This window comes from Cariama cristata, unplaced genomic scaffold, assembly GCF_000690535.1.
Source record: "Cariama cristata isolate BGI_N322 unplaced genomic scaffold, ASM69053v1 scaffold10615, whole genome shotgun sequence".
Classification (NCBI taxonomy): domain Eukaryota; kingdom Metazoa; phylum Chordata; class Aves; order Cariamiformes; family Cariamidae; genus Cariama; species Cariama cristata.
The window spans coordinates 17882-30858 of NW_009618181.1; the positions used below are offsets into that span (position 1 = coordinate 17882).

Here is a 12977-nt window from a genome sequence, read left to right on the forward strand (position 1 = left end):
CAAATCTCCATCCTCACAAAATAACTATTCCATAATTTTTATTTGTATTTTCTAGTTGAATTCTCCCTTACCATTACAAATTAAATTGTATCATCATTTTAAATACCTTTTCTACAACTGGATGAGTAGTGTATGAACTTGTTAATTTATTCCCAATATATGGCAGAAATAGCATCAAATCTTTAGCTGATCAGTACAATATTTCTACTAACCAGTAGTAATTGTACTGAATAAAAGCAACTTAATAATAGGAAACACTATTTCAAGATTAAATATAACTTTAGAAAATTATAACAGATGTGATTTTGTGCCTGCTTTGCAAACAGAACAGAGAAGAACCTAGGACATGCTCACGAAAAGCACTTTTCATGGTTTTTAATATGGAAATATTAATAGCATTAAGTTTTGACACATTTACTGGTACTACTCCCTGCATTGTTTGTTATTCTGGTTTAGAACAGCCATATGCGGAAATGTTACTGGGAATAAAGTTATAATACTCAGTTTCCAAGATGCCTTACTTTACCAGCAACATCACAGTTTCAGATAATTGTAAATTTTTATTTAAAATGCAAATGCAAAGAAAGGCTAAAATATTAAGTGCAGTGATATTGAAAAAAATGAAGATTGTGGTCTCATTAAGTTTTGTGACTTGGGAATTTATATATAATCTTTAGTAACAGAAATGTTTCTGAAACAAAAGGAAGTACTTAGTGAAGAAAAAGAGTGTAATAAATAAAAGTTATTCCCCTATATTACCTATCTAACGACAGATTAGAGTGAAAGGTGACATTAAACTAGTTTCTTGATAATACAATTTAGCATCAAATATTCCATATAAATACAAAAACATTAAATTTAAATGTTTTGACTTAATCATTTAAGGTATTGATAAAATAAAGCAGATAACAGTATTAATGAAAGCAACTTTTTCTGTGGTTTTACTTGTTTAACACAAACCTTTTTTATTGCATCCTACAAAAAAAATTTTTATTGCCTTGGAGCTACTTTCTCACTAAGTTGGGATTGCATGGAAGCCTCTTTACTTCATTTAATCATATAGCTTTGTTATCTGTGCATCCTAGCAGCTAAAATTCAGATGAACCTGTGCATCTTTCTCTCCTGAGGACAGAGTGAACTTCAGAACTCAGTATAATACAGCTCTGAAGCAGAAGGCATGATTGTTGAACAGTCAGATGTACGATACAGCTATATGATCTCACAGGGACTAGGACCACAAGGACCATCTCTGGATCTTTGCCAGCATTTAAGCACAGAGATGACCTCCCCTCCCACCTCGAGAATCTAGGAGCCATCAAGGGCATCTAAAGAAATGGATGGGCAACCTTGTCCCTGAAGCAGAGTGCTTCATTTGGAGATTGAATTGCCTTTTTTTTTTTTGCAAGTAACTAAACACTAAATAGCATTTTGACTAAAACAGTATTTAACAAATGGATTAATTTTTCAGGGCTGAGTTACGGAAAAGGACAATAAATGGCATACTCTACCTGTGCTACAAGGTCTATTATCCTTGGCTTGACATAAACGCTTTCCAGAGGGACAGGATCTCCCAATCTGTCCTAAAAACCAGTTTTTACAGGATTCGAAAGATTTGCATTTGGTAATGCATAGCCTAAACAAAGAGTTTATGAAAGATTAAAAGGAATTTTTTTTGAAATATACATTCAGGAAAGACGATTGAAACTAATCCTATATCAACAGCCCATGTTTATTTATGCAATTCAGAACACAAAAGTAACACTCAGTTTCTGTTATGAATACTTGTGTTGTACTGCTGAGCTGTAGGCTGTCTAAGGGATCATGAGTTCATGACAGTTCTTTAAGGTCTTACAAGGTCTTTGTTTAGAACCTTGCATTTGAATTATTTAAAGACCATCTGATGATTTATGCAAAAGTGCTTCCTTTGCTTCTCTTGAAACACACTGTGACAGGAGAAGTTGCAACTGCTGTTGGTAATTATGCCTACAGGAAATCTGTTAAACAGATGCTACGCAGATGCCACATGGTAATCACTAATTTGATAACATCTGCAAATAAACTACAAACTTTTTTTTATTACGTTATCTTCATACAAGTACTCTAAAAAGAGTTCTGATAAGTATTTAGCAAACTCTGGAAGGAAGTCAATATACAAACAGAAACCTTTTCTTACTCTCATGCTGTAAATGACATTGCAACTCTGGCTCACTGTAATCTTGCTCCAGTTCCACCCCAATTGCAGGCTGAAATGGTTTTATTTGATCTTCAGCAAGGCAAAACTTAACAACATATCTGATTTTAACCTGACAGGTTTTATAGACAACAAATTCATCATTCTGGTAGAAACAAAGAAAGGTATTTTACAATAAAAACAAAGCTGTAGATAATATCTAAAAAAATGTAAATTTATTAAGAGGTGAGCCTAAATGACATATCGTTTTTGAAAAATAATAGCATCTGTCAGCTTTTATTTTCACTCCCCTAATCTCCCTGTATCACTACCACTTGTATCTCTTATCTTCTTACTTTGTATTCTCCACACTCCTTATTATTACCTCTTCTCCATAAATCACAATCATTCCTCAAAATAACTAAGAACAAAAAAAAGTAAAAAACTGGTGGATATCTAGACAGCAACTGTATCTGTTAGCATGCCACTACAGCTATCATCCCTGCCTTAGAGTCCCAACCTATAAGGACAGGGATTTTTATCAGCTGGATTCATTTACAAAACAGTGAACCTTCCATGGTAGTGATTTCTTGTTTCATACAAAGCAGAAGATCGCTTCCAAATAACAATTTAAATATCACAGACTAGATATTTATATGATGATTCAGTTATAATAAAATAATATTTACATCTTTCTTTTCAGTATTATTTTCTTGCAAGAATTCTTTACAAATAGCAACTTAGAGACTTAAAAGTTTTATATACACTTTGCAGGCTGCAAGACAGACGAAAGTGATTTTACACATTACTGTCTAGTGATTTAGTGTCTGAATTGAAATGCAGGTTACATTCATTCTGTTATCTATCAGTGTTACAATAAATCCAAAACTTGGTGCCTTTTCAAGTGCCCAATACTGCAGAATCAGTATCTCAAGCCTGAAGAGATGTCTGCTGTTTTATGGACTCCATGCACACCGTCATAACCTGATGGTGCATTATTAATGAATAATCTCGTTCACAGAAATCCAAGCAGGATCCAAAGTGCCACATCACAAACTGCCAGGAGCTGGGTTCCCTTCATTTCACTGAGTAAAGAATACTTAATACTAGTGCTATATGTAAAGAAAGATTGTACGCTTTTTATTAGCATTTATATAAATGTAAACATCATAGGAGTTCAAAGATATACAAGTACTTCTGAACATATGGACAGGAATAAAATGTCTAGTTAAATTAACTTAAAAGTATTAAGCATTGTATCAGCTTAATTTGAAGAGTAAAAAGAATACACAAAGGATAATGTAAAGAGATATTGTTATTCAGACCTAACAGAATCACTGAAGTAAATGCCACTGCCCAGATTCCCAGTGTCAGCTCTTTCCAGGCCATGATGCCCAGATTCCCAGTGTCAGCTCTTTCCAGGCCATGATCTTCAACAACCATTTTTGGCACTAGGAGTCCTCTAGAGAAAAAAAAAGTCACACAATGAATGAAGTACAAAATACTTTTGCATATAGCATGTGGCTAATACACATTGTGCAATTATGAACCATGGAGGATTAAAATGAAATACACTTTACAGGAAGCATCCATAGACACTCAAGGAAAATAAAGTCTCTTTATAAAAAAAAAATCCTAAAGTCATATTAATCACCAAGTAACTGATTACAGAAGCAATAAAGACTGTTAGCTTTTCTTCATTTAGCAGAAAAACAACACATTTTCCAGATCTATTGCCAAACATTCAAAATAATTTATTCGTTATTGGATGAGTAGTTCAACATTTCTAACAATGGTGCTGTATTTGATTTTAAAAAAAGGTATGAAATTTTTGTATCTAAGAAAAAGAAAATATAAGTTTTAAAGGCAGAATGCTGGGGAATGGACATTTGGAAACTTTTTGAATGTTTGATTTGCAAACCTATTGGTGTGCAGATACCATCCTTTGAGACATTTGATTTAGTATCAATTGATGCCCACAGAAAACATTTCATATATAAAGAATGTAAAAAGATACAATATTTAAATAAGTTGACCAGTTTTGTAACTTACAATAAAAATCTGCAATATGGGGAAAATAGATGCTAATACGACTTCCGAGGTATTTTAATTCTGATGGTGTTCTGTATCAGATATGTTTTTTAAAACATCCTTAAATTTTCAGTGGCTGGTATTCACTGCATACATGCTATGATGAGGATTTAAATACGTCAGGCTACTAGAGGTCATGTTATTTTAGCATTATTACCATGCCTGAGTGAATCCATGGTATTCAGTCATACAACTAGATATTCTGTTATTCCAGGAAATTATGATAATCTAAAAATATGCCAAACACTGTAGTCATGGGGAAATAATGTACAGAACTGGAAGGAGGATATCGTCAATGCAGTTCTTTCCTAAAACAGAATAAATTTTCCACGCAGCCATTGCTCTCCTACTCTCTCCATTTCGTCGTCTTTCATCTGGATTTACACCACACTCATCATATCCAAATAGCTGCATCTCAAGTCTAATCTGCCTGGAGAGTAATTAAATTTATCATTACAAAAGATTGATTTTCCTTCCAGAAGAAGCAAAGTCCATAGAAGTATATGGATGTTCATATAAATGTTAACAATGAAAACCAGGTTAAACATAATGCAAAACAACCTCACAAAAAAAAAAAAGGAAAGTCAAAATATATTTAAGATTATAGTTAAGCATGATTCAATGTCACAAAAAAGGGAATGTAAATTTTTACCTGGAAAGAATTCCCATGAAGTTGTGCACAGATGATGCGTGGAATAAGGATCAAATGTTTCCAAGACTGCTCAGAAATTCTGCTCTTTTACTTATTCTGTCAACCCTATACACTTGTAAAAGTCTCACTGAACAGTCACTGCAAGAAATCTGACTGAGAAAGTGCATTTAAGATCAATAGACTGCTAAAAGATAAAGCCTTAGTCTAAATCTCAAAGTAACATTCATTTTTGTTGTTGTTAACAATTTGGGTGGCAAAGAAAAAAACAGCATAAGAGAACAATCACCAGAGATACTAAAACCACAATGACTAAGTTCAAGACCTATTTAGATATTTAGGAAGAAATTGAAAATGTATTTTCATCCTCAAAGTCATATAAAATTATCCTCTTTGACATTTTGGGATCTAAATTCAAAGATGTGCCATAAGAAAACCCATATAACTCTATGCAGCTCAGAATCTGCAAGTATATAGATTTTTGACAGCAAATTTATTTTGTACTAAAAATACTTTTACTAAGAATACTCAGCGAACTCACTGTCTTGGCTGAACTACAAACATCTTAGCATCACAGTTCATGCTATCTGGTGGTAGTAACTCCCAATTAAGAAACACACTTGAAAGGAGGAAAACCTGGGTTGCAATCCCACCTCCAGCAAGATTTATGCATTTCATATACAGTAATTACAGGACAGAGCTGTCACCAAGACTCATGTCCTTCCCTTCTTGTGATTACACAAAACAAAAGATTCAGATTCTCTCTTTACTTCTTCTTGCCTTTATCCTTGCCAGCTGAACGCTGTCTACACATGCTTGGAATACACTTCCTCAGATGACAGACTCTGGACTAAGGACTAAGTTGATTAATGCTGTCAAGATAGTGATACCCTATGAAATACCCAGGAGATAATTTTAGGATTCTAGGATTCCTAACTGTCACACAGTGAGGAACCTCTGGATTTATAAATCAACTGAGGACTTAAGGATCACAATTTCAGATTTAGACACTGAAAGTAGGTAGTACCTGCAAAGGAAAAGCATAAAGCCACATTTACAAATCAAACCTTTATGCTTTCAAGATTCAGTGAGCTTTGGTCAAGTTTTGAGTTCCGAGATGCTAAAATAATATTGGTAAATAGGACTAGCCTCTTTTGTAATTTTGAACACTTTACTCAAAATGTGTGGTTTCTTTTGTCGAGGATTAGAGATATATTATGTCCTAATTTATGAAGCTGTTACATGAACTTTTTTATATGAAGGGGTTTTTCGGTTTGTTTTGTTTGGTTGTTTTTTTAAGAACCTTACTTGAAACTTCACGTATCCTTCAGCATGCTTCTACTGCAGTTGAAGTTTTTTTTAATTGTTTTTAGATTAAAAACTAAGGTTGCAAATGCAGAGACTGAAAGGGATTAAATATGCTTCAATTCTTGCAATCTCATTATGCTTATCTATTGTATAAGAGTAGAGTCAAAGTTTTGTGGGAAAATCCTGTCCTTATAATTACTTAGTTTACAAATTAGTATATAGGCCCTAACATAGATAACTGCTACTTACAAAGAGCAGTCCCGTGGGTTCAGGTAACAGCAAGTTCCCCAAAACTTTACTCAATTGTTTCTGTCACAAAGAAGTATAAGGTGGAACTGAGTCACATAAACTATTGTTCTATTAATTTTAAATGACTTAAAAATTTAGACAAAATGTCAAGTGAAAGTCAGCTACTGAACTTTGCTGAAGACAAACAGAAGTTTCTGTGTTCCAAGCACAGTGCTTCTTCCATACTTGAACAATATATATTTGGGTATAACCATTTAGTTTTCTTTAGTATCTCTTCATTGCAAGAAAGCTAGTATCACAGAATCATAGAACCGATTTGATTGGAAGAGACCTCTGGGATCATCGAGTCCAACCTTTACCCTAACACCACTGTGTCAACTAGACCATGGCACTAAGTGCCACCTCCAGTCTTTTCTTAAACCCCTCCAGGGATGGGGACTCCACCACCTCCCTGGGCAGCCCATGCCAATGCCTAACAACCCTTTCAGTGAAGAAATGCCTCCTCATTTCTAGCCTGAATTTCCCCTGGCACAGTTTCAGACTATGCCGTCTTGTCCTATCACTAGTTGCCTGGGAGAAAAGGCCAACCCCAACTTCGCTACACCCTCCTTTCACGTTGTTTTAGGGAGCGATAAGGTCTCCCCTCAGCCTCCTCTTCTCCAGGCTAAACAACCCCAGTTCCCTCAGCTGTTCCTCATACGACTTACCCTCCAGACCCTTCACCAGCTTTGTTGCCCTTCTCTGGACTCACTCCAGCGCCTCAAGGTCCTTCCTGAAGTGTAGGGCCCAAAACTGAACACAGTATTCAAGGTGTGGCCTCAGCAGTGCCGGGTACAGAGTGATGATCACTGCCCTGGTCCTGCTGGCTACAGCATTCCTGATACAAGCCAGGATGCCATTGGCCTTGTTGGCTACCTCTTGGCTACCTTCTTGGCTGGTTCATGTTCAGCCAGTTGTCAGCCAGCAACCCCAGGTCTTTTTCCGCTTGACCACTTTCTAACTGGTCTTCGCCCAGCCTGTGACGCTGCATGGGGATTTTGTGGTTGAAGTGCAGGACCCGGCACTTGGTCTTGTTGAACCTCATGCCGTTGGTCTCAGCCCATCTATCCAGCCTCTCCAGATCCCTCTGCAGAGCCTTCCTACCCTCCAGCAGATCAATGCTCCCACCCAACTTGGTGTCATCTGCAAATTTACTGAGGATGCCCTCAATCGCCATGTCCAGATCATCTATAAAGATGTTGAACAGCACCGGCCCCAAAACTGAACCCTTGGGAACACCGCTAGTAACCAGTCACCAACTAGGTTTAGCTCCATTGACCTAACCAGTCGTTGCTAGGTAGGTTTAGATCTTAACTGCTTAACAGCATATTTACTCAGCAGAAACAAACTTGGAGTGACTATATATGTATAACTGAAGCTCACTTCATTCTTCCATGTGTTAATGATCTAATAATTGATCATGCCATTTCTGGAACCATCTTCTCTTTAATTTCTCTGTATTTACCCATTCTTCAAGACATGGTTTAGTGGGTTTAGCAGGCATGGTGGCATCAGGTATACGGTTGGACTTGATGATCTTTGAGGTCTCTTCCAACCATAATGATTCTATGATTCTATGATTTTTTAATTTTATTAATCATAGAGACAGGGTGGCCAGTTAGAAGCCAATGTCAAGAACATTAGATAGAATTATAGGCAAATCTGCAGAATAACTTCCCAGAAATACGTCTTTTTCACACAATTTAAAGCTAACTAGAAAGGGACAGCAAGTTCTGTACATAATCAATAGGTGACCAGGTATTCCCTCCCAGCCCCATCAAGTTTATTCACACAGAAAGAAATTATTTGTTTTACCCAGCAGAACCCTAAATTTAACTTTTATGTTTACTTTCCAGTTATAAAATGCTTGGAAATAAACAATGAGAAGCAGAGTAAACAAGTCTAGACCCCATATACCTTATTTTAATAGCTCGTATAAATAGACAGCTCTTCACAATTAAAAAAAAATTAACCCCCCCCCCCCCCCCCAAACTGACAATATCATTTTCAGTTCTTTTTTTTAACCTCCATTTTCTTCTAATATAGGTTATGGTAAATATGCCAGCTCTGCAATCCCATTAGTGCAATCAACACCGCACAGTAACAGAATCTGATAATTCAGCCCTGTTTAGATGTATTTTGCGCACTACACCTTGAATTTTACTGGAATGATTGCATAAGTATTAAAGACTCACTTGTAATTGGTTTTTAACACTTGTTGTTCAACATTGAGAAATTCCTAACTCGCTGAGTCAACGGCTTCGATCTTGTACCTCAGAGCCTGGTATCTGGCCAAAGATGATGGCTTTGGGCATGACATATTTGTTTCATGTATATTAAGCATGTCTCATTAGGTAGAAAATACAGACACAAATTGAGGAATACTTGATACATTTGAATTAAGGAAATCTGCAAACTAGATTGAATTATATAAAGATACAGCGTAGTAACAATGAAATGGAATACTCAAAAGAACATTTCCACTTGTTAGATACAGTTTGGAACAAGAACAAACAGCTGTAGAATCCCATGAAAACAATTCAGAAGAACAAGGTATATGAAAAATAGTGTTAAACTGCTTCTGTACAATTCCAAATCAAACTTTGGATGGAGCCTGCTCATAACAGCTCCACAAACCAGGACTGTGCTTTGATACCATTTTTATTTTGCTTATGAGGCAATTTTTACTAGTTAGAATCCGTCATTCTGTTCCTGAGACCACTATCCAGCTAGATCAGTAGCACAAAGTACTGGCTAACCGAGGAGGTCCCAGTTGACTGGAGGTTAGCAAACGTGACAACCATCTACAAGAAAGGCTGGAAGGAGGATGAGGGGAACTACAGACCTGTCAGCCTGACCTCCGTGCCGGGGAAGGTTATGGAGCAGATCATCTTGAGTGCCATGACGTGGCACATACAGGACAACCAGGTGGTCAGGCCCAGTCAGCATGGGTTTATGAAAGGCAGGTCCTGCTTGACTAACGTGGTCTTCGATGACAAGGCAATCCGCTTAGTGGATGTGGGAAAGGCTGTGGATGTTGCCTACCTAGACTTTAGTAAAGCCTTTGACACCATTTCCCATGGCATTCTCCTGGAGAAATTGGCTGCTCATGGATTGGACGGGCATTCCCTTCACTGGGTAAAAAACTGGCTGGGTGGCCAGGCCTAAAGAGTAGTGGTGAGTGGAGTTAAATCCAGTTGGTGTCCGGTCACCAGTGGTGTTCCCCAGGGCTCAGTACTGGGGCCAGTTCTGTTTAATACCTTTATCAGTGATCTGGATGAGGGGATCGAGTGCACCCTTAGTCAGTTTGCCGATGACACCAAGTTGTGCGGGAGTATTGATCTGCTGGAGGGTAGGAAGGCTCTAGAGAGGGATCTGGACAGGCTGGATTGATGGGCCAAAGCCAATCGTAAGAGATTCATCAAGGCTCAGTGGTCAGTTTTGGGCCCCTCACTACAAGACAGACCTTGAGGTGCTGGAGCGTATCCAGAGAAGGGCAACAAAGGTGGGGAAGGGTCTGGAGCACAAGTCTGATGGGGAGCGGCTGAGGGAGCTGGGGGTGTTTAGCCTGGAAAAGAGGAGGCTGAGGGGAAACCTTACTGCTCTCTACAACTGCCTGAAAGGAGGGGGTAGCCAGGTGGGGATCGGTCTCTTCTCCCAAGTAGCAAGCGCTAGGACAAGAGGAAATTTCCTCAAGTTGCGCCAGGGGAGGTAGATTGGATATTAGGCAAAATTTCTTCATGGAAAGCGTTGTCAAGCATTGGAACAGGCTGCCCAGGGAAGTGGTGGAGTCCCCATCCCTGGAGGGATTTAAAAGATGTGTAGGTGTAGTGCTTAGGGACATGGTTTAGTGGTGGACTTGGCCATGCTAGGTTTACAGTTGGACTCAATGATCTTAAGGGTCTTTTCCAATCGAAATGATTCTATAATTCTACGTAATTTTCCTAGTTCAGGTGAAAGAAGGACATCTAACTGTGAAAAGATTGTAATGCTACACTTCACTAAGCCATGGGAAAGCTTCTTGAGACATAGTAACTTTTTTATATCAGAAATGTCAGAAGGTTTCAATTATCAAAAGATTTCCAAGGTTAAATGCACTACTAACATTTGTTCTTTTAGAGCAGTAAGGAGCCGCCTTCCCTTTACCTCTCCCCCGTTATATTTTGTAACTTACAGAAGACTGACTTCTAGATATCCTTTGCTAAAATAAAGAGGTACCTCTGGCAGTATCTATGGAATTTACATGATAATCACAATACAAGGAGGAAATTCGAGTTTGCTCTATAGTTACAGGAGTGATGTAGCTGTCAGAGCTCTGCCTCTCACCTTTCCAGAGGACCTGGCTGCCTGGGCTCAGGGCCAGCTTTGACAGTGCAGCTGTGGAGCCTTGCAAGAGAGCGGTGAGAAGACTCAGCAGGTTCCTGCCTCTCTTTTGCTCAAGAGATGCCTTTGGGCTTAGGCTCTTGCCCTTGGTCTCTCAGCTGAGCTATGTTGTTGATACGCCTGCATCCAGCCTACCACCTCCCTGGTTCTGACTCAGATCCTCTGGACTTGAGTTCCCGGTTTGACCTTGGACATGCCAGACAAGCCATCATGAGGAGGCAATCATCTGGACTGACCCCCGCTACTATCACCAGCAGTCACTGTCACCTGCTCTGCTCTTCCTATTTGGGTACCATGGGACTAGAGCCGCTGCCAGTGGTATAACTGCCCTGGCCTTGCTCACTTTCACTCCCAGCCTCATCTGCCTGCCCTTACGGAGCAGCCAGCCCTTGCTGCTGGGCACAAGAGCTGCATCTGTGGGCACACTCAGCACATCTCGTCGGCAATCCCCCTGGCAGGCTGAGAATCTCTTGGCTGGTTTCTGCAAAGATGAGACAATGGACTCACTTGCAGCAGAGTAACTGAACTCCCCATTGACTGAACTTCTAGCCAGCTTAAAAATGAAGGAAATGACAAAGGTACACAGGAGCTGAGGGGGAGATCTTTGGAGATTCCCCTAGGCAGGCCATAGACCAACTGAAAGATGTTATCTGTTTAGATGTGCTAACTAACTTCTTGCACTAACAATCCAGGCAGTCCAGGGAGCTCCCCCAAGCAATTTGTGCTGTAGATGTAGGAACAGACCAAGCTGTACACAGATCGGTAATTTTAAATAGTCTCTAGAAACTGTTCCTGCATATGCAGGAAAGGAAAGGGTACACAGAACAGTCTCTGAATATAGTTGAAATAACTTAGATATATTTTGTATATAGTTTAAGATAATCAATAGAAACTGATTACCTACATGCTGGAGTAGCTCCTAGGGTCAGCTGGATGATAACAACAGTTCCATGATTCTCATTTCATCCAGCTGAAGGTGCTATCACAACAATAATTGCAATGGAAACTCCTGTCACCATCTGGACAGCAACTGGTCTTCTTGTTCAAAACACTGAATTCCTCCCATGAGCATTACTCTATTCACAAGATTCCAATAAATTTTTTTTTTAATTGACAGTCTGTGACTAGCTGTGCAAAGTATCCTGTCAATTTATGTAGTGAGCATGTTCAAAACTGGTGTAGCACAGTGCAAATCAGGGCTTACTAGTAATCTGGAAAAGTTACCTGACACAGGTCCTGTTTTCTAGATAACAGCTTTTTGGAAACTTTATACTCCATTTCAGTTTTGTGATGTATAATGTGATAGAATTCCATCCTCATCTCTTGTAGCGCTACCTTGCCAGTTCCCTCACCCAGTGCATTCTTTACTTGGAGTAAAATACCTTCTGCTTTGCTCACCTTTAAAAGAAGAGATTATTAAACTGAAAGCTATTGCAAAATTGCAGAAAGAGCAAAGCAATAAATACTGAAAATGGATCATTTAATTCCACACTGAAATAAAATTCTAACTCGTTAGTGCAATATTCACAAAATATTTTCTTGCAGCTAGGATAGGAAAACAGTATTTAAAAGTTGGATAATTATTCTGCCCTTATACTGAGCTGCTTGCAAAGTACCTCAAGCAGAGCTAAGAGACAGTAAAATAATTTCCCTGAAATAAAATAGGATATTAATCAGACTGAAAGATAATGTTCCTTAACATCATGCCGATTCATACCGTCAGCTTTAATGCACTGATGAAATAACAGAAAGCAGAGGATAATAGATTTCTTACTGAATGTCTAAGTGTACTAGTTCATCCTGAAATACATAAAGCAGAGTAGAAGTCCTATTTATAAAGTGCAAACTACAGATGAAATGAAAGTAATGATTAATTTTAGACAGTTTGTCCATACAGACAGGATATAGATTTGCTTGTATCTGCGTATTCCTTCTCAGTTGGAAATTTTTGGATTCATATAATCATTTAGGTTGGAAAGGACCTTTAAGATCATTGAGTTCAACCATTAATGTAGCACAGCCAAGGCCACCACTAAACCATGTCCCTAAGCATGACATCTACAGTCTTTTAAATACCTCCAGGGATGG

The 12977-nt window shown here is 38.4% G+C and overlaps 1 protein-coding gene across 1 annotated transcript in view; it reads right to left on the reverse strand.

Moving 5' to 3' along the window:
* Window positions 1-12287, reverse strand: part of PARP4 (poly (ADP-ribose) polymerase family, member 4) — a gene marked incomplete at its 5' end in the record, with an annotated part of 27879 nt that extends 15592 nt beyond the window's left edge. The window contains 10 exon segments of the mRNA XM_009700755.1: window positions 929-975; window positions 1509-1633; window positions 2174-2340; window positions 3103-3282; window positions 3496-3562; window positions 3601-3632; window positions 4914-5051; window positions 8702-8852; window positions 11433-11442; window positions 12114-12287. Of these exon segments, the coding sequence (XP_009699057.1) occupies window positions 929-975; window positions 1509-1633; window positions 2174-2340; window positions 3103-3282; window positions 3496-3562; window positions 3601-3632; window positions 4914-5051; window positions 8702-8852; window positions 11433-11442; window positions 12114-12287 (1091 nt within the window).
* Window positions 12288-12977: the final 690 nt, after the last annotated feature.